Source organism: Chanodichthys erythropterus, chromosome 13, assembly GCF_024489055.1.
Source record: "Chanodichthys erythropterus isolate Z2021 chromosome 13, ASM2448905v1, whole genome shotgun sequence".
Lineage (NCBI taxonomy): Eukaryota > Metazoa > Chordata > Actinopteri > Cypriniformes > Xenocyprididae > Chanodichthys > Chanodichthys erythropterus.
In genome coordinates this window covers 53,485,342-53,507,165 of record NC_090233.1, presented here as the reverse complement: position 1 = coordinate 53,507,165, position 21,824 = coordinate 53,485,342, and the positions used below count along the sequence as shown (strand labels likewise).

Here is a 21,824-nt window from a genome sequence, read left to right as displayed (position 1 = left end):
TTCTTTCAGACTAGTTGAAAGCAAACATCCAAAACACACATTTAAGTGTTTATTTTATTGCACTTCATCTATTTGCGTCTGTGTATCTCAATGCATCTCTGTAAAGTCAGAAATATTTACTTCAGTAGTTTTATTCATATCTATATTCTGAAGGATTGTAATGAACATTTTATTCCCATTTTATTCACGTTTGCAGACGGTGGAGGAGATCGAGGGCGCTCTGGGCCGTGATTTCTACCCCAGTCTGTGTGAGGAGCGCGTGCGCTGGGAGAAGGAGCTGGCCGGCCTGCGGGAGGAGAACGAGAGCCTGACGGCGATGCTGTGCAGTAAAGAGGAAGATCTCAACCGCACCAAAGCCACCATGAACGCCATCCGAGAGGAGCGGGACCGTCTGCGCAGACGCGTGAGTGACTCCATAGAAACACGAGACAAACAGTTCAGACTAATTACTACTGACTCATCATGTAGGGTTAGATTCAAACACTGACTTTCTCCACTCATTAATAATCTATATGCATAAATTCAAGTGTTATATATACTGTATATATATAGTGGAAGTATCTCGTATGCTCAACCACCCCAGAAAGTCGGACGGTCTAATTCCGTCTCTTCCTGCGAGAGGAGAAACTCATTACAGTCTTGTGGGAGACGCTGCTGGTCTTCCCGTGCCGCAGATGATCCTGTTTTTATTCTGGACGGATGTTAATGACACTCAGGTGTTCACAGTCCGCTCACTTTCACACACCGGCTGATGGAAATGTGCTTGAATGTTATACATTATATTATTTATTTATTTATTTATTTGTAGAATGATCCATTGGGAAACTCTGGATTGGATTTAATCCCAGACTTTACTGGTCAATTTGCCAGTTAAAGATTCATGGTTGAAATGCATTTTTTGAATGTTTATTGTAAAGATTTTTACTCGTTTCGCAGTTGATGAAGAATATTTTTGCCCCAGAATCTCATTACTGTAAAATATGTGTATGTTGTGATAGTGTAGATATTTACTGTAATATACTATAAATTATAATATAATATAATTACTTTTTATATTGATTGTTTTTTCTTTTTATGCACATTTTAAAATCTCTTTTTACCATAATTTACTGTAAATTATAATATAATTTACAGTAAATATATTATAATTTATTATAATTTACTGCACATTGTGTTAGTATTTTGTAATTTTTTATGCACATTTTTAAATAAATGTTACCATAATTCGCTATAAATTATATTATAATTTAATATAAATTACTGCATATTGTGTTAGTATTTTTATGTTAATGTAAAATTATTATTTTACCATAATTTACTATATATATTTTATTATAATTTGCTATAAATTAATATAAATTAATTTACACCGTTAGTATTGTATGAACATTTTTAAAAATAATTTTTACTATAAATTATACTATAATTTACTTTAAATTACTGTACATGGTGTTAGAATTTTTTAACGTTTTATGCCAATTTTTACTATAAATTATATTATAATTTATTATAACTTACTGTACAGTGTGTTTTACATTTTGTTCTTTTTCTGCACATTTTTAAAATATTTTTTACCATAATTTGCTATAGATATCATTTACTATTAGAATTTTTATGCACATTTTTAGAATGTCTTCTACCATAATTTGCTATAAATTATAATATAATTTACTATACAGTAAATTACTGTACACAGCTAGTATTTTGTTGTAAACAAATATATTTACTATTAATTAAACTATAATTTATTTTAAATTACAATTGATGTTTTGTGCTAATTAAAAATATTTTTTACTATAAATTATGATATTATTTATTATATCACACTACACATTGTGTTAGTATTTTGGTTCTTTCATACACTTTTTTTTTTTTTTTTTTTTTTTTTTTTTTACCATGATTTACTATAAATTATAATATAAATTACTGTATATTGTGTTAGTATTTTATTGTCTTTATGCTAATTTAAAAAAATATTTTTACTATTAGTGTATTACAGTAATGAGTATCTAATCATAGTCATCATTGAGAACGAGATTTACTGGACGCATACAGTAATGCTGAATTAATCATGTGTAGTGCTCGTCTCATGTTGTTGGATCTGTTCAGTTCACAGTAACTCTAATACAGTTCAGTATTTGATTTTAAAGACATCTTATAAACAGTCCTTGTACTGTGTTGGGTTTTCATGAAGCTAAACCAGCTGAGAAGCGCAGAAGTGGTTGAACAGGTGCCGCGAGCCCATCAGCTCTTAACAAAGAGAGAAAATATCAATATTTAACTCAGCGGGTCAATGCTGTCAGTCCTCGCGGTCTGTAATGGACAGCAGTGAGTGTGTAACGCTTTCGTCTCTGACTTAGATGGATGACGGCAGCATTAAAGCAGCACACAATTCTGCTGGCTTTCCACACACACACACACACACACAGCGGCTGTAATCAAACAAACCAGCACCACAAACCCAGACCAGTAATTACGGTCTCGTCGGCATGTCTTGACTCAAACGGCTGTGGCGTGTTCGTTTAAATTTAGCCGTGCTTCAGATCCGGATCATGATGGATCTATTTACTGAGCTTAAATAAGAATCCGGCCTTTCGGATCGCTCTCGGAAAAAGCGCAGAGCAAAAATCTGTTTGGATCGATTAGTCTGCTGCTTTTAGACGCTGTCCGTAATCAAATCTGCCGGTCTGAAGCCGGTCAGCACACTAACATGATTAGATGCACGGAGCGAAAAAGGCCAAAGGCTTTTATAGAAACAGCCGGGTCACATTCAGACGGCCTCCGCTTTACCCCTAATGAAATCTGTCCCGTGCTCGAGCGATTGGTCCGATGCAGAGATGCTGAGAGCGTCGAGACTCTCTGATTTAGAGAGAGGGTGTTTCTGACATAAATCTGCATTCATTTTCCATGTGCTCTGACTCAGTTAAACATGTAATGATAATAAGAGCTCAGTGATGAAGCTCAGACTCAGGGTGTTAGTTTGAGATTCAGTCCTTTATTTGTCCTTTGGCAGCCGTTCCACTGCAGGAGAAGCTTTATTTGCCTTGAAAAATTCACAATCACTGCCAACATTAAACACACACACTCACACTCGCTCGCTCGCACACACTCACACACACCGATGCCTGCTCTGGTACTGCTGTCCTGAGGGCTGCCCGCAGTCATTTACACTGTTTTCTAGAAACAGAAATGTCCTTGAAAATAAACTCCTGGTCACAGATATTTCCCTGTAATTCAGAAGAGGTTCATTCCTGATCCAGATTCACTCTCTGTGCACTCGTTGACCCAGCAGTGTGGTGTTTCTTCATGTACTGGATGAGAGATCTGTGATCATCGTGGCTTCTGCTGCCTCTAATATAGATTTTGCAGTGAAGCCGCATGAATACAGACACTGAACAAACCTCAACGTCTAGATTTAGCTCAAGAGCTGAACACAGTCTGAAACAGAGTTCGACATGTTTAACGTCTCCTTCCGTCCCTGCAGGTCCGAGAGCTGCAGACGCGTCTCCAGAGCATTCAGCCCGGCGGTCCGTCCAGTCCCGGGCGTCTGACCCCAGCTGGACGTCCCATCAACCCCAGCACAGGAGAACTCAGCACCAGCAGCAGCAGCAACGACATCCCCGTGGCCAAAGTAAATATATGGTTTGCTTTTTACTTTTGTTTGTTCTTTAGTTTTGGTGTCTTGATTAAGAGTAAATTTTATGATGCTTTGAGTGAGGAACAGACCCATATTTAAGTCATTTCATTTTGAAGTTTAACCCTCATCAGGTCTTCGGGGTCTTTTTGACCCGCAAATGATGTTTGCTCAAATATTTAAAAAAATTCTCTTTGTCCAGATGGCATGAGACGTTGTACAGTGGTTAACACTTTTAAGATCTACAAATAAAAATAAAAAAATGGGAATATCTTGTTTTTATGTTAGTATAAAAAAAAAGTTACACTCAGGGTCCTTAGGGACCCCAGGCAACAAAATGTAATTTTGTAACAAAATTGTTTTGTTTTGTTTTTTTGTTTAATTTTACTCTTTATTAATGTTTTCTCTCAACCTCTGTGCAGTTTTTGTAAGATTTGTGAAATCTTTTAAATTTATAGAAATACATTTAAAAATATTTTTTTTTAAATAGGTTTTTATGTAAAAACAGCTTTTTATGTGAAACTTTATAAAGAGCCACATTTCTAACTTTCGTTCATGGGGATCACATGGATAATTTGACATGGTTTAGTGTGAGATTTTTGCCCATCTTTTGGAAAATGCAATTTTAAAAGTAAAAAATGATCACTTTATCCAGCAGATGGCAGCAGAGCTCCACTATTTGCTATTTGACTGACTGAAAGACTCTTTTCACAAGTATTTTCAGCTGGATTCATATCTAAATATTATGAAATCACAACTATGACAATAAAAAAAAATCATTTTTTTAATATTGTTACATTATGATGAGATCATTCATCCTCAGAATCAACATTTTTGAAAAACTGATTTTTTTCAGTACAAAAAAATTCTAAACTTTGACAAAAAGTAGCTTTTATTGTCATAATTGTGATTTCATAATATTTAGATATGAATCCAGCTGAAAATACTTGTGAAAAGAGTCTTTCAGTCAGTCAAATAGCAAATAGTGGAGCTCTGCTGCCATCTGCTGGATAAAGTGATCATTTTTTTACTTTTAAAAGTGCATTTTCCAAAAGATTGGCAAAAATCTCACACTAAACCATGTCAAATTATCCATGTGATCCCCATGAACGAAAGTTAGAAATGTGGGTCTTTTATAAAGGGAATTTTACATAAAAAGCTGTTTTTACATAAAAACCTATTTTAAAATAATATTTTTAAATTTATTTATATAAATTTAAAAGATATCACAAATCTTTCAAAAACTGCACAAATGTGGAGTAAAAACATTAATAAACAGAGTAAAATTACATTACTTTTAAAAATACATTATATTGTTACAAAATTACATTTTGTTGCCTGGGGTGTAGGCAAAGACCCTGAGTGTTGCCCCCAAACGAAGACCGCACAAGGGTTAATAGCACTTTAATTATTTGAAATAAAAGTCAGAATATTCTTCTAAAAATAATCACCTTTTGTCTTTCACAGAAATAAAAGTCATACAGGTTTAGAATGATGGCAGAATGTTGGTTTTCATGACCGTAGCGTGTTTGGATGTGTTTGTTTGTTGCAGGTGGCGGAGCGAGTGAAGCTTTCTAAGACACGATCAGAATCACTTCCAGCGGAGAGATCCATCCTGGGCTCTGAGATCAGCAGCATCGGGGTGAGAGACAGACGGATATACAGCGCTCAGCGTCAATGAGCAAAATCTCAATGAACAATTTCCAAAATGTTGACAAGACTAAGTTTAATATAACATCTGTTTAAGTTAAAACATGAAAGAAAGGTTTGTAATATAACTTAGTTTTTCTCAAATTAGGGTGATGCAAAAATGAGTGCCCCACAACAAAAACTACTACATCTAGTACTTTGTATGGCCTCCATGATTTTAATGAATAATTAACGGCACCCATGATGCCCTTCCTCTGCAGTGTACGCCGTATTGTGTCACGGGAAATAGTCACCCTAGTTTAGCTTTCTACTTCTTTAGATAACTGCAGTGAACTTGCATGCCGATTTTCTTCAGCCCTTCTCATCAGAAGACGCTCCTGTCGAGGTGTTAACCTCCATGGACGACCTGGACGTCTCTGTGAGATGGTTGCAGTTCCATCTTTTTTACATTTTTGTACCACTTTTGCTACAGTATTCTGACTGATAAAGATCTTCTTGTAGCCTTCACCTTTCTGGTGTAAAGAAATGATTTTTCTTTCTCAGGATTGGTGACATTTTTCTTCCATGTGGTGCCATTTCTGACAGTAAGAAATGGGGTTTTAACACCCTTTTATAGTCAGCTGTCTGCTGGACACCTGTGTAATGAATAATTAGACTCACTTGTGTTTAAATTCTTGTTAAATTAAAAAGTTAAAAAGTGTAGTTTTGCTCCAGAGACTTTCAGTGGGGTGTACTCATTTTTGCATCACCCTAATTTGAGTAAAACTGAAAATTTTATTAACCTTACTTTCATGTTATAAGTTAAACAGATGTTATATTAAACTTAGTCTTGTCAACATTTTGGAGATTGTTTTTGTGTTCATTGAGATTTTGTTTAGAATGTTACTTTTCAAAGGCTCATTTACGCTGAGCACTGTACAGATGTTCAACATAATATAAAGACACAAAATGAGATCAGTTAATTTCAAAACTGACTAAATCTCACAATTGTTGATATTCAGATGAAAATTAGGAAGTGTGTCACATCAGATGTGTTGAGATGAGATTGTGTGATATTTGTGATCAAGAGAAAAAATAAAGGTGAATCATCTCTAATAGCATGTGATCAGATCATGCGCTGTCTGTCTGCTCACACGGTTTCAGTGTCACAGTCTGACCCATGGGAGAGACAGACGGGTCACCTTCTCCTCCTCTGTCTCTCTCTCTGGCTCTGGTGTTAATAATCAGAGCCAAAGCGTTTAATATGCCATTATTCTGCTCTTGCACATGTGCCAGAAGCAGCACGGTCATCCGACAGCCGAACACGTTCAGGCTTTATTCAGCTGATGTTATGATATCACTGTAGATGCGGCATCAGGAAAAATGACACCATCAAAAAGAAAAGGCCAATCGCAGTTCAGCATGCAGATGAGGCAGGAAAGAAGAGCAGTCGCTGTTATTCTGTATGCAAATGTTGTTACAATGTACATCAAACTTTAATCTTAATGAAATGTAGAGTTTCAGGACCATGATGCAGTGCTGGAGAGTTTAATGGGCCGTAACACCAGTGTTGATCTGTGATCTAGGGTGTTATTTCTCCGTCTCTCGGCAGGTCTCCAGTAATGTGGCAGAACATTTGGCTCATTCCCTTCAGGATTGCTCCAACATCCAGGAGATCTTCCAGACGCTCTACTCGCACGGATCCGCCATCTCCGAGAGCAAGATCCGAGAGTTTGAAGTGGAGACGGAGAGACTCAACAGGTTAGAAAACAAAAGCTCAGACAAGACAAATTCACCCATCAGTCACTGCAATATATATTATTTTTTTATTTATTTATTTATTTATTTTACGCACTGTTGTGTCATACCAGTGTTGTTATTGGTAACCAAAACTATTAAAAAATCTTTTTTGTTCATTGTAATAAAGCTGAAATAAAATAAATCAAATATAAATATTAGATGAAAAACTTAAACCTAAAAAAACTAAACTTTATTTAATTTTATTTAATTTAGTTTTTGTGTAAAATTACTAACTGAAATAAAATAATCTAAATAGAAATATTAAAAAATACAAAAACTGATTTAAAAAAAAACAAAAGTACATAACCTAAATTAAATGAAATAAAATAAGTTTGTTGAAGTACTAAAATTACTAAAACTCAACAATAAATAAGCTAAATAGAAATATAAAACCAAAAACTAATAAAATATAAAAAGTACATTAAAAATTACTAAAACTTATTTAAAAAACACTTTTTTTATTTCATTTAATTTGAAGTACTAAAATTACTAAAACTCAAACTGAAATAAAAATAAGCAAAATATAAAAATAAAACAAAAAGATGATAAAAATTACAGACACATAGCAAAATTACTAAAACTTACGTAAACATAAACCACCTTAGAATTACTTGAAAGTTTAGCTAATTTAATAATTTATTATTTAAAATAAAATGTGTGTGTGTGTATAAATATACTGTTGTATGTCATACCACTGTTGTTATTGGTAACCAAAACTATTAAAAATAAATGTTTTCATTAAAATACAGCTAAAATGAAATATAAATATTAGATGAAAAACTTAAATTAATTGTATTTAATTTTGTTTTTGTCTAAAATTACTGAAACTCAAACTACACTAAAATAAATAAGCTAAATAGACAAAAACTAATAAAGTTTAGTTCATAACAAATTTACTAAAACTTGCACATAAAAAAAAAAAATATTTTATTTCATTTGATTTGAAGTACTAAAATTACTAAAACTCAAGCTGAAATAAAAATAATTAAAATATATAAAAATAAAACAAAAAGATGATAAAAATGACAAAGCCACATAGCAAAATTACTAAAACTTACGTAAACATAAACCACCTTAGAATTACTTGAAAGTTTAGCTAATTTAATAATTTATCATTTAAAATTAAATGTGTGTGTGTAAATATACTGTTGTATGTCATATCACTGTTGTTATTGGTAACCAAAACTATTAAAAATCATTTTTGTTCATTAAAATACAGCTAAAATAAAATGTTTCATTTTAGGGGAAGTACTAAAATTACTAAAACTCAAGCTGAAATAAAAATAAGCAAAATATAACAAGAAAACTGACAAAACTTCATACCAAAATTACTAAAACTAATAGAAATTTAAATGTAAACTAAAACAAAAAATTCAAAATATGACTAGATACTATAATAGTTTATAGATAACACTAAAATAACTCTCAATCTGTGTAACTCGGGTCTGTGTTTGCTGAGCAGTGAGCACTGCGTAGGGTGTAAATATCTGAATGTGTTTGTCATTGTTTGTGTGTCAGTCGCATCGAGCACCTGAAGTCTCAGAATGATCTGCTGACCATCACACTGGAGGAGTGCAAGAGTAACGCGGAGCGCATGAGTATGCTGGTGGGCAAATATGAGTCCAACGCCACTGCGCTCAGACTGGCCCTGCAGTACAGGTACACACACACACACACACACACACACACACTCACAGGGCTCATTTGTATTCATGCTGAAGAGATTCAATCCCTAAAATGATGTTAAAGGAAGTGATGCAGATTATTCTGCTTTATTATTCCCACTTTTCACCATCTAATCAATTCTTGATGAATTAGATTTAAATATTAGATATCTTGAGCATCAAATCATCATATCAGAATGATTTCTGAAGGATCATGTGACACTGAAGACTGGAGTAATGATGCTGAAAATCACAGGAATAAACTACACTTTACTGTATATTCACATAGAAAACAGCTGATTTACATTATAATAATATTTCAAAATTTCACAGCATTTTTGATCAAATAAACGCAGCCTTAAAAAACATAATGATGCCAAACTTTAATTTTATACTGTGAATATTGTGCTCGCAGCGGTGGTTAAAGCTCTTGCATTGGGTGTGTTGATCACATGGTTTTGCAGCAGGAGGTCGAGGGTTTGATTGAATTTCGTCCCCTGTGACGGTGATGTCATCTGATCGCTGAGATTGACTGTCATTACAGGAGGCCAGTCAAACCCTCATAAAGACAGAGACGGCGCTGAGAGCATAAAACACCACGATTAATCTCACTGACAGAACACACACACACACACACACTTGAGATCATGTGATGCATGTCACTGCTTCTCTCACGACAGCATTTACAAAAGAAGACAAATTAACTGAAGGGAAAGTCGACGTGAAAATGAGAAAATGAGATTCTTTTCATTTGAATCTCAGGAGCGTCACACAGTCGGAGTCACATGGCTCTTGTTGATCTGTACCTGTGGTTGGTTTATTATCTGAGGCCGATGAAACAAGCGCATTCCAGCGGCCGCGTCACGTCTGGGCCTGTTTGCTGCTTTTGTCTCCTGTTAAATGTTTTCCACAGCGTTTCAGGACCCGATGAAGGATCCGCGCCGGCCTCCACATTCCTCCGGATGTGTGTTTTCATGGCCGTGTGTGTGTGTGTGTGTGTGTGTTGCAGTGAGCAGTGTATCGAGGCGTATGAGCTGCTGCTGGCGCTGGCCGAGAGTGAGCAGGGTCTGGTTCTGGGTCAGTTCAGAGCGGCTGGAGTCAGTGCTGTGGGTAAGAGATCACACACACACACACACACACACGCACCGGTTGCACATGCACGTTTAATTTTTTTTGCAATAATTAGTTTATCCACAAGGTGGCCACCGTTCTCTGTGTACACGTACGAGTCAAATGAAGTATAGTTTCCTAGACTGTGCGCGTACAAAAACAAAGTTTACCTTCAGCTTAACCTCATTATAACCTGATCCCTAAAACCAGGTCTGGACCCTCAAACAAGCCTTTAGAATTCTGCAAACTTTATCAATTCTACAGACGCATTTGAATTCTACTAACAATGCTATATTTTAAAACAACATGGAGGAGAAACGGTTAGAGTTTATGAGGAAACGTGAGTTTTACGAGCTCAGTGGGTCTGGCCGAGCTGCGATCAGTCGAAACGCCTTTGGCTTGCTTAGTCGGGGACACTTGACATTTATTCATCAGTGCTCGGCTCTGCCTGCATTGACACTATTCTTTAAGAGCTGCTGTGCAGCCACAATTATATACCAGTTATCACTGTAAAGCTGCTTTGACACAATCTGCATTGTAAAGAGCGCTATATAAATAAAGGTGACTGACTATTGGCTATTTTGAAAAAAGGGGAGGAGCTTCTAGATATATTCCGCCCTGTTTTCCTGTTTCATTGGAAATTAGATCAACGCATTCCAAATCATGTCAGTGCGTCTTTAAAAATTATTTACTAAATTGAATTCATAAGACTTAATTTAAATTTTTTTTTACAATAGTTTTTCCCCTTTGAAATGTTTGTTTGTTTTTTTACCAGAATATTCAGGGTTTTTTTTGTTTGTTTTCCAATTCAAATTTTTCTGGATTCTGTTTTAATGTTTTCATTACATTTTAATAATTAAAAATCATGTCTAATCAGACTTTAACAGCTTAATCATTTTTACAATAATACGGGCATACTTTATTTTAAATTCAGTGTTTTCTATTTTAATTTTTGATTTAAAACAAATTTATTGTCAAAAACGGTTGTAATCAAATTAAGGCATAAAACATAAAAAAAAAAAAATCTTTAATAAATCCAATAAAATGAAAATTTAACAATTCCTTTTATTTTTTTAGCAAACAAAGTGCTGCAAAACAGAGGTTTAAAATTAAAACATGGAAAGAAAAATCATGTAATATTATTATATTATATTATATTATATTATATTATATTATATTATATTATATTATTAATATAATAATAGGAATATTACATGATTATATTATATTATATTATTATATTATATTAGATTAGATTATATTAGATTAGATTATATTAGATTATATTAGATTATATTATATTAATTATATTATATTGCAATAGCCATCAATACATTGTATGGGTCAAAATTATTGATTTTTCTTCTATGCCAAAAAATCATTGTTATTAATAAAGATCATGTTTCATGAAGATATTTTGTACATTTCCTACCGTAAATATATTTAAAATGTATTTTTGTGAGTGGATATACATTGCTAAGAACTTAATTTGATCAACTTTAAAGCTGATTTTCTCAATATTTAGATTTTTTTTTTGCACCCTTAGATTTTCAAATAGTTGTATCTCGACAAAATATTGCCCAATCCTAACAAACCAAGCTTATTTATTCAGCTTTCAGATGATGTATAAATCTCAATTTCACAAAAATTACCCTTATGACTGGTTTTGTGGTCCAGGGTCAAATATTATTATATTATATTATATTATATTATATTATATTATATTATATTATATTATATTATATTATATTATATTATATTATATTATATTATATTATATTAATTATATTATATTATATTATATTATATTATATTATATTATATTATATTAATTATATTATATTATATTATATTATATTTACTTTGAGGAGTACATCTACTGTACATTAGTGATATATTCTGTCTCAATCTCACACAGACACACAGAACATGCAGACTTCATATGTAAAGAGTGTTTTTGCAGTTTAATGCTCACAGACACTAATCCATGTGGCTAGTTTTGATTTATTCATCCACAATTTGCCAAATTCCGTGTTATACAGTAAATTCCATTTTTATGACTCCATCCCATGATTCACTCTTCATTTTGCACATTGCTGAAATCATAGGGCACTATATAAGCAAACACACAAACCCTTAGAGAAACCTTTCTAAACTAGAAATTAAAAACTTTATTTGCTTCATATCTGATGATTTGCTCTTAATTTCCTGTTTATTTCTGTGGTGCTGCTTTGAATCAATCTGCACTGAATAAAACTCTATAGAATTAAAGCTTCGCCCTCGTGAGGTTTGAGCGTCATTTAAAACGCTCGTTCTCCACGGCTTCATTAACTGATTGTGAGTTATTAGTGTAATTAGTTTCTCCCTGCACACTGAGCATCTGAACACATCCACACCGCCGCCGGTGATGGAGAAATTCAAAGTAAATGATTCAATAAAACAATGTGAATTTAGCATAATCTCTTCCTGCAGATTCATCTTAGTATTTAATTCATAAATATCATCTTTTCCTTTTATTTTCAGCTCTGATTACCATATTTGACCACATGTAATGTTTTTTACTGTAGAATAGTGATTAATTTATAGTGAAATCATCAGTATGTGTTCACGATGATGTGTGTGTGACGGCAGGAGAGCAGGCGGGAGAAGAGAGCATCACTCAGATCCTGAAGAAAGCTCACGACAGCAGGAAGACGGCGGAGAACGCGGCCAAAGACCTCCTGACCCGGCTGGACGGCAGCTGCGGCGCGGCGTTCGCGGTGACCGGCTGCAGCGTCCAACCCTGGGAGAGTCTGTCGTCCAACAGCCACACCAGGTGAGAGCGGCTTCAGCTCCAGACAGAGACGTGTTAGGGTGCTTTTGATTGGCAGCTGAAAGACCTGAAGGAAAACCGTCACGGACTGAAGTGGCTGTGAGTGTGAAATTCTGTCTGATGGTCTGTACGCGGTTCTGGTCCAGCGGTTGCCCATGACAACACACTCTCGTCCGAGCTAGTGTGTGTGTGTGTGTGTGTGTGTGTGTGTGTGTGTGTGTGTGTGTGTGTGTGTGTGTGTGTGTGTGTGTGTGTGTGTGTGTGTGTGTGTGTGTGTGTGTGTGTGTGTGTGTGTGTGTGTGTGCGGTTTCCCATGAGCCCTCATTTAGATTCACTGCGTCGGTCAGAGGAGAATTTCTGCCATAAAGTGAGATACAGATCACGATACACGGTTTCTTACAGGGATAAATTAATTACTATTATTGTATTATATATATATATATATATATATATATGTATATATATATATGTGTATATATATATATATGTGTATATATATATATGTGTATATATATGTATGTGTATATATATATATATATATATATATATATATATATATATATATATATATATATATATATATATATATATATATATATATATATATATATATATATATATATATATATATATATATATATATATATATATATATATATATATATATATATATATATATATATATATATATATATATATATATATATATATATATATATATATATACATATATATATATATATATATATTATTGTTATTGTTATTATACTATTATTGTGTAATAATTGTATTATAAAAATATTTTTCTAAATATTATGTAAATAATTTAAACTATTTATTAAAAAATTAATAATCATAATTACTCTTATTAAAAAGAATTGTACAAATGTACTAAAACAATAATTATTAATAATTACTCTTATTGTTAAAATAATTTTAAACATTTATTATAAAATTAATTCCTCTTATTGTTAATAAAATAATTGTAAACATTTATTGTATCTAAGTAGTAATTACTTGTATTGTTGTTAAAATAATTATGAACATTTATTATAAAGAATAATTAATAATACATACTCTTATTAAAGTAATTATAAAAATAATTAATAAAAATGACTTTTATTATAAAAAATAATATAATAATAATAATATAAATAATTGATTTATTTATTTTTTTTAATAAAAATTACTATTAATAACTAAATGGATTTTTAATCATAAATTTAAAATAGTTTATGACTTTTTCATTCTGAGAAAGATGAAGTTAAGTATAAAAAAAATCCCAATTTTTCAGTATTTTTTATTTGTTGTTGTTAATATACGTTAGTGGTGTGTTGGTCATTGTGAAAGTGCAGTTGAATTGATTTAATGCAGACGATCTGATATCTTCTGGATTAATGACGGACGGTGTGTATGTGTGATGATCAGTACTGTGTTTAAATACAGCATTTCTCACAGCAGCAATGACAGACAGACATTGGCTTATTGCAGACAGTCTCGTACTGTGTTATAGGCACACACACACACACACACACACACACAGGAGTTTATTGCATGTGACAGCAGGGGAGAGTGAATTGCGCTGCAATCCGCTGATGTCTCGTGTAATTTGTCAGCAGTGTTTCATTATTTGAGGTAAAAAATAATGTCTGCAGTAATCGTTTCATAACTCTTTAAATGAGAGCAACAATATTTTATATCCAATAAACTACAAATTACAAGTTTTATTGCATTTATGTAACGGTAAAGCAGCTTTATTTAAGTTTTAAATGAGATTTTTAGGTGCATTTTAGATATATATATATATATATATATATATATATATATATATATATATATATATATATATATATATATATATATATATATATATATATATATATATATATACATATATATATATATATATATATATATTTATTTATTTATTTATTTAAATTGATTTATTTACATTTTTTTTACTATAATGTATATGTGTGTGTGTGTGTGTATAATATATACAGTCAAACCAAAATGTATTCAGACACCTTGAACATTTCATTAATTCAGTTTATTCACTACAGTTAAAAAAAAATGGTAATAAATATGACAAGATCTCAGAGTTAAACTGTGTCAGAAAACATTATTCTTAATCATGTCAGATAACACTTAAGCAAAACATGTTCAGGTCAAAATGTCTGAATCATTTTTGGTTCCAAGTTTTTATCAGTTTTACTGGTAGAATTTTGGAGTAGAATATGTCACAGTTTACTTTATTTTGCTATCCTCACTTATTAAAAATATATAAAAAATGTCTGAATACTTTTTGGTTTGACTGAAGTAAAAAATAAATAAATAATATTATATATATATATATATAATTTTATTTATTATTATTTATTTATGTTTTACTTTATATATATTAAGTAAAAAATAAAGAAATAAAAATTACATGTAAATTATTTATTTATTTATTTATTTAATAATAATAATAAAGCTTTTTTCCGACATCGGTCGATACTCATGACAGCAGTACGAGTGAATCTGAAATGTTCTGATCCGTATGTTTTTCCGGAGCGTCGAGGCTTCATCTGCTGTCCTGCAGTGAACGGATGAGATTTCAGACTCTCTGCAGCTTCTCCAATATCCAGACATTGATTTTCCCCTCAATCCTCCATTCAGTGTTCTTCATCCAGAGCTCTGATGAAGAGAAGTGGACTGATCTCCTCTAAACCAGCTCGAGATTCAGCTTCATGATAACACTGTTCTCTTGTTCCGGTGTTCAGCTCCAGGATTTTATTGCAGTAATCTCATTCACTGGAGTGTTGAAATGATTATGAGTGTCTGTTGTGTTCTGATCCATGAGGAGCAAACGAGACGTGCAGATCAGGGTTTATAATGACTGACAGAGCTGTGTGTGTGTGTGTGTGTGTGTGTGTGTGTGTGTGTGTGTGTGTGTGTGTGTGTGTGTGTGTGTGTGTGTGTGTGTGTCAGGAGTGTTTCAGTGCAGATGGAGGTAATTGGGATTGTCATTGTAATTAGGGACCTCACTAATTGAGGGTCGGAGAATTGGGAGCCGTTTTCACGCTTCATTGTGACTGTGTGAAGACTCAGACTCACACTGACGATGATTAAACGCTGGAGAATAATCATAAAAATGTATTAAAAAATAATTATTATTGTTATTAGATTGATGATAGATGTTTTTCTCATTAAAAACGAGTGTGTGTGTGTGTGTGTGTGTGTGTGTGTGTGTGTGTGTGTGTGTGTGTGTGTGTGTGTGTGTGTGTGTGTGTGTGTGTGTGTGTGTGTGTGTGTGTGTGTGTGTGTGTGTGTGTGTGTGTGTGTGTGTGTGTGTGTGTGTGTGCAGCACCACCAGCTCGACGGCCAGCAGCTGTGACACTGATTTCTCCAAAGACGACGAGCAGCGGTTGAAGGATTACGTCCAGCAGCTGAAGAACGACCGGGCGGCCGTCAAACTGACCATGCTGGAGCTGGAGAGCGTCCACATCGACCCGCTCAGCTACGACGTCAAACCCCGCGGAGACTCGCAGAGACTCGACCTGGAGAACGCCGTGCTCATGCAGGAGCTCATGGCCATGAAGGTACCGGATAAACACGACACGCACCGTCACTGAGGTTTCTGATGAATCCAGCATCAGTTTCTCCTTCAGCTCTGGCAGCAGCATGTGTCTGAACCGAGAGTCGTGAGATCAGTTCAGACATGATGAGAGATGATGTCGATATGAACGGCTCTGTCAGCTGACATTTCTACAGGAACACACACACACACACACACCAGACCAGATAAATGAGCTTCAGAGATTCACTGTTTGATACAAATACAGAAGTACAGGTGCACTGTCTCTGTCTCTGACTCTGTCTGGGATTCCCAAACTTTTCAGCTGAAATTTAATAAATTATCATCAACACATTCACACGTTACTGTTCATGTCGGTTAATGGTCACGTGACATGCATGTAATTTTTAATTATTTATTTTCACGTTTAATTTATTGATATTCTATAATTAGTAAGCATTTTATTTTTTATATTGACTTATTTTAATGGTATTAAAAATATTCATATTTTAATGTTTTCATGATGTTTCATATATTTCAGTGTTTAGTTTTTTTCAGTTATTTATTTCAAATAAAATTTCATTTTTAGTGTTTCATTTTTATTTAAAAATAATTTATTTTAATTTTATTAAAATTTCATATTTTCATCGTATTTGTATGGAAGCCCGTTTCCGCCACTAAAAAAAAAAAAAAAACCTCCACTAAAAAAATAGTTATAAAGTCAGAATTCTGAGATAAAAAGTCGCAATTCATCTTTTTTTTTTTTTTTTTTGTGGCGGAAACGGGCTTCCATATATTTCTTATTTTTGTAAATGTTTTATTTTTTAAACATTTTTAATTGTTTTTTTAATCATTTAAAATAATTTACTTTTCATGTAAAAAATAAATAATATTGTTCAATAATTTTTTTTTTTTTATTATTGAATTATATTTTATTTTTAGGAAGCATTTAATTTTTTATATTTTTGTTACTATAAATATTATTCATATTTCATATATATATATATATATATATATATATATATATATATATATATATATATATTCATAGTGTTTTATTTTTTAAATTCTCTTAATTTTTATTTCAAATAAAATCTCACATTTTTTGTTTTGTATTATTTTAAAATAATTTTTACATTTTATTTAAAAAAATATTTTTCATATTTGTGTAATATTTAATATTTTAGTAAATGTTAAAATTATTTATTTTACTTTAATTAAAAATAATTCTTTTTTATATTCATAATTATGATTTTAGTAAGTGTTTTATTTGGATTATTTTAATATGATTTTGCTTATTTTGATTATATTCATATTTTTAATAATATTTCATATTTGTTACTTTTTATTTATTTAGTTTTTATGTAGTTTTCCATTTTTATTAAATATTTAGTTGTGTGTGATCAACTCACAAAGCCCCGTTTGGGAATCCCTGGTGTCGTGTTTTCTCGTGTTGATGAGGGTTGACGAGTGTGTGTTTGTGAACGAGTGCAGAGATGTTTTCTGCAGTGATCTGACGTGTCAGGATGATTCTGCATATGATGAGATGAAGGTTTTCTGTGTGTTCAGGAGGAGATGGCGGAGCTGAAGGCTCAGCTGTACCTGCTGGAGAAGGAGAAGAAAGCTCTGGAGCTGAAGCTGAGCACGCGTGAGGCTCAGGAACAGGCGTATCTGGTGCACATCGAGCACCTGAAGTCTGAGGTGGAGGAGCATCAGGAGCAGAGACGGCGCTCGCTCAACTCCACCGGCAGCAGCGCTGGAGGAAAAGACAAGAGCGGGAAGGTAAACTGCGCACAGCACAACATACGCTCAGGTTTGGAATGAAACCAAATCATTCTGATGACAGACTTTGCTTAAGGTGTTTAAGAACCACCAAACCAACATTTGAGATGCTGTGATGCGATTGGTCAGCTGGTTAGTCCAGTTATCCAATCAATACAATACAATACAAGTTTATTTATATAGCACATTTAAAAACAACTGGTGTTGACCAAAGTGCTTTACAAGGCAAAAGAAGTCGACAATAACGACAAAATTTAAGCACTAGAGAAACAATAAAAGTAAAAAGAATAAAAATAAAAATAAAAGAGAACAGCTAGTTACAAAAACAATTAAGGCCAATATGAGTCACGGGATATTGAAAGCCATGGAAAAAAAGTAAGTTTTCAGGGCAGATTTAAAAGTTGACAAGGTTTGGGCAGATCTGATGTAGGCTGGAAGGCTATTCCATAACTTGGGGCCGATGGCCGCAAATGCGCGATCACCCCTGTTTTTAAGTCTGGTTCTAGGAACATAAAGTAATTCAGAGTTCCTAGATCTAAGTGATCTAGACTGAGAGGATGGAAGCAGTAATTCAGATAGGTACTGTGGCGCTTGGTTCCGCAAGGACTTAAAAACAAATAACAAGACTTTGAAGTCAATTCTGTATTTGACCGGTAACCAGTGAAGCGAAATCAGAACTGGTGTAATGTGATCATTTTTACGCTTCCCTTTGAGGAGCCGGGCTGCAGCATTTTGGACTAACTGTAAGCGTGAAACACAAGACTGAGAGGCACCAATATACAAGGAATTACAATAGTCAAGGCGAGACGTCACAAATGCATGCATGACAGTTTCAAGATTCTTACCAGACAAAAAGGGCTTAACCTTTGCTAAAAGACGAAGATGATAGAAACAAGACCTAACCACAGAACCTATCTGCTTATCAAGTTTAAGACTGTTATCAAGCAAAACCCCCAGATTCCGAACACAGGTGGTACTGTAAGGTAACAAAGTATCGAGATCAACATCATGAATGCTGCGATCATTTGAACCAAACAAGATAATTTCAGTCTTGCTCTCGTTAAGACTTAAGAAATTACTAGCAAGCCAGAGTTTCAATTCGTCTAAGCAGTCAAATATTGGCTTAAAGGCAAGCTTATCATCACGCTTTATAGGCAGATAAATTTGTGTGTCGTCAGCGTACAGATGAAAAGATACACCATATTTAGATAAAATAGAACCCAAAGGTAACATGTAAAGATTAAACAGTACCGGGCCAAGAATAGAGCCCTGAGGGACACCAGAACTTAACTGTTTGCTAGAGGAATCACAGCCTCAGCCGAGGCAGAATCTTTCATACACAGATTTCCATCGCCTCAATGGAGCGCAGGAGCACTTATGCAGATTTCTTATAGTTTATGCACATCTTGCCATAAAACTAGATGGAAGGAAACAGCAACTGACAAACCTGTATTCGTTAAATATGCAAATAACATGATTTGTATAAAATGTCATTACTATGAAATAAATATTGAAGGAAACAAAGATTTTGTGATGTTTTATAATGCATGTTTCGTCATTGATGGCATTAATAAGCAGTGAGAGTATCTATCCATCTATCTATCTATCTATCTATCTATCTATCTGTCTGTCTGTCTGTCTGTCTGTCTGTTGTTCTATCTAATCTATCTATCTATCTATCTATCTATCCATCTCTATCTATCTATCTGTCTGTCTGTCTGTCTGTCTGTCTGTCTGTCTGTTGTTCTATCTAATCTATCTATCTATCTGTCTGTCTGTCTGTCTGTCTGTCTGTCTGTTGTTCTATCTATCTAATCTATCTATCTATCTGTCTGTCTGTCTGTCTGTCTGTCTGTCTGTTGTTCTATCTAATCTATCTATCTATCTATCTATCTGTCTGTCTGTCTGTCTGTTGTTCTATCTAATCTATCTATCTGTCTGTCTGTCTGTCTGTCTGTCTGTTGTTCTATCTAATCTATCTATCTGTCTGTCTGTCTGTCTGTCTGTCTGTTGTTCTATCTAATCTATCTATCTATCTATCTATCTGTCTGTCTGTCTGTCTGTTGTTCTATCTAATCTATCTATCTATCTGTCTGTCTGTCTGTCTGTTGTTCTATCTAATCTATCTATCTGTCTGTCTGTCTGTCTGTCTGTCTGTCTGTTGTTCTATCTAATCTATCTATCTATCTATCTGTCTGTCTGTCTGTCTGTCTGTCTGTCTGTTGTTCTATCTATCTAATCTATCTATCTATCTGTCTGTCTGTCTGTCTGTCTGTCTGTTGTTCTATCTAATCTATCTATCTATCTATCTATCTGTCTGTCTGTCTGTCTGTTGTTCTATCTAATCTATCTATCTATCTATCTATCTATCTATCTATCTATCTGTCTGTCTGTCTGTCTGTTGTTCTATCTAATCTATCTATCTGTCTGTCTGTCTGTCTGTCTGTCTGTTGTTCTATCTATCTAATCTATCTATCTATCTGTCTGTCTGTCTGTCTGTTGTTCTATCTAATCTATCTCTCTGTCTGTCTGTCTGTCTGTCTGTCTGTTGTTCTATCTATCTAATCTATCTATCTATCTGTCTGTCTGTCTGTCTGTTGTTCTATCTAATCTATCTATCTAATCTATCTATCTGTCTGTCTGTCTGTCTGTCTGTCTGTTGTTCTATCTAATCTATCTATCTATCCATCTCTATCTGTCTGTCTGTCTGTTGTTCTATCTAATCTATCTATCTATCTATCTATCTGTCTATCTGTCTGTCTGTCTGTCTGTCTGTCTGTCTGTTGTTCTATCTATCTATCTATCTATCTATCTATCTATCTATCTATCTATCTATCTATCTATCTATCTGTCTGTCTGTCTGTCTGTCTGTCTGTTGTTCTATCTATCTATCTATCTATCTGTCTGTCTGTCTGTCTGTCTGTCTGTTGTTGTTCTATCTATCTATCTATCTATCTATCTATCTATCTATCTATCTATCTATCTGTCTGTCTGTCTGTCTGTCTGTCTGTCTGTTGTTCTATCTATCTATCTATCTATCTATCTGTCTGTCTCTGTCTGTCTGTCTGTTGTTCTATCTAATCTATCTATCTATCTATCTATCTATCTATCTATCTATCTATCTATCTGTCTGTCTGTCTGTCTGTCTGTCTGTTGTTCTATCTAATCTATCTATCTATCTATCTATCTATCTATCTATCTATCTATCTATCTATCTATCTATCCATCTCTATCTATCTATCTATCTATCTATCTATCTATCTATCTATCTATCTATCTATCTATCTATCCATCTCTATCTATCTATCTATCTATCTATCCATCTCTATCTATCTATCTATCTATCTGTCTGTCTGTCTGTCTGTCTGTTGTTCTATCTAATCTATCTATCTATCTATCTATCTGTCTGTCTGTCTGTTGTTCTATCTAATCTATCTATCTATCTATCTGTCTGTCTGTCTGTCTGTCTGTCTGTTGTTCTATCTAATCTATCTATCTATCTATCTATCTATCTATCTATCTGTCTGTCTGTCTGTCTGTCTGTCTGTTGTTCTATCTAATCTATCTATCTATCTATCTATCTATCTATCTGTCTGTCTGTCTGTCTGTTGTTCTATCTAATCTATCTATCTGTCTGTCTGTCTGTCTGTCTGTCTGTCTGTCTGTCTGTCTGTCTGTCTGTTGTTCTATCTAATCTATCTATCTATCTATCTATCTATCTGTCTGTCTGTCTGTCTGTCTGTCTGTTGTTCTATCTAATCTATCTATCTATCTGTCTGTCTGTCTGTCTGTCTGTCTGTTGTTCTATCTAATCTATCTATCTATCTATCTATC

General features: G+C 33.5%; 1 protein-coding gene across 5 annotated transcripts in view; it reads left to right on the top strand.

Annotated features, from left to right (window-relative positions):
* Positions 1-21,824, top strand: part of mcc (MCC regulator of WNT signaling pathway) — an 86,138-nt gene that overhangs the window by 54,455 nt on the left and 9,859 nt on the right. For all 5 annotated transcript variants that reach the window (XR_010896941.1, XM_067407301.1, XM_067407302.1 and 2 more), the window contains 9 exons: positions 197-403; positions 3,485-3,631; positions 5,187-5,276; positions 6,876-7,024; positions 8,582-8,722; positions 9,737-9,837; positions 12,469-12,652; positions 15,999-16,233; positions 17,778-17,990. Coding sequence is in view for 4 of the 5 variants with exons in the window: in XM_067407301.1 (XP_067263402.1) it covers positions 197-403; positions 3,485-3,631; positions 5,187-5,276; positions 6,876-7,024; positions 8,582-8,722; positions 9,737-9,837; positions 12,469-12,652; positions 15,999-16,233; positions 17,778-17,990 (1,467 nt within the window). In the remaining variant the exon portion in view is untranslated. The remainder of the gene's footprint in view (positions 1-196; positions 404-3,484; positions 3,632-5,186; positions 5,277-6,875; positions 7,025-8,581; positions 8,723-9,736; positions 9,838-12,468; positions 12,653-15,998; positions 16,234-17,777; positions 17,991-21,824) is intronic.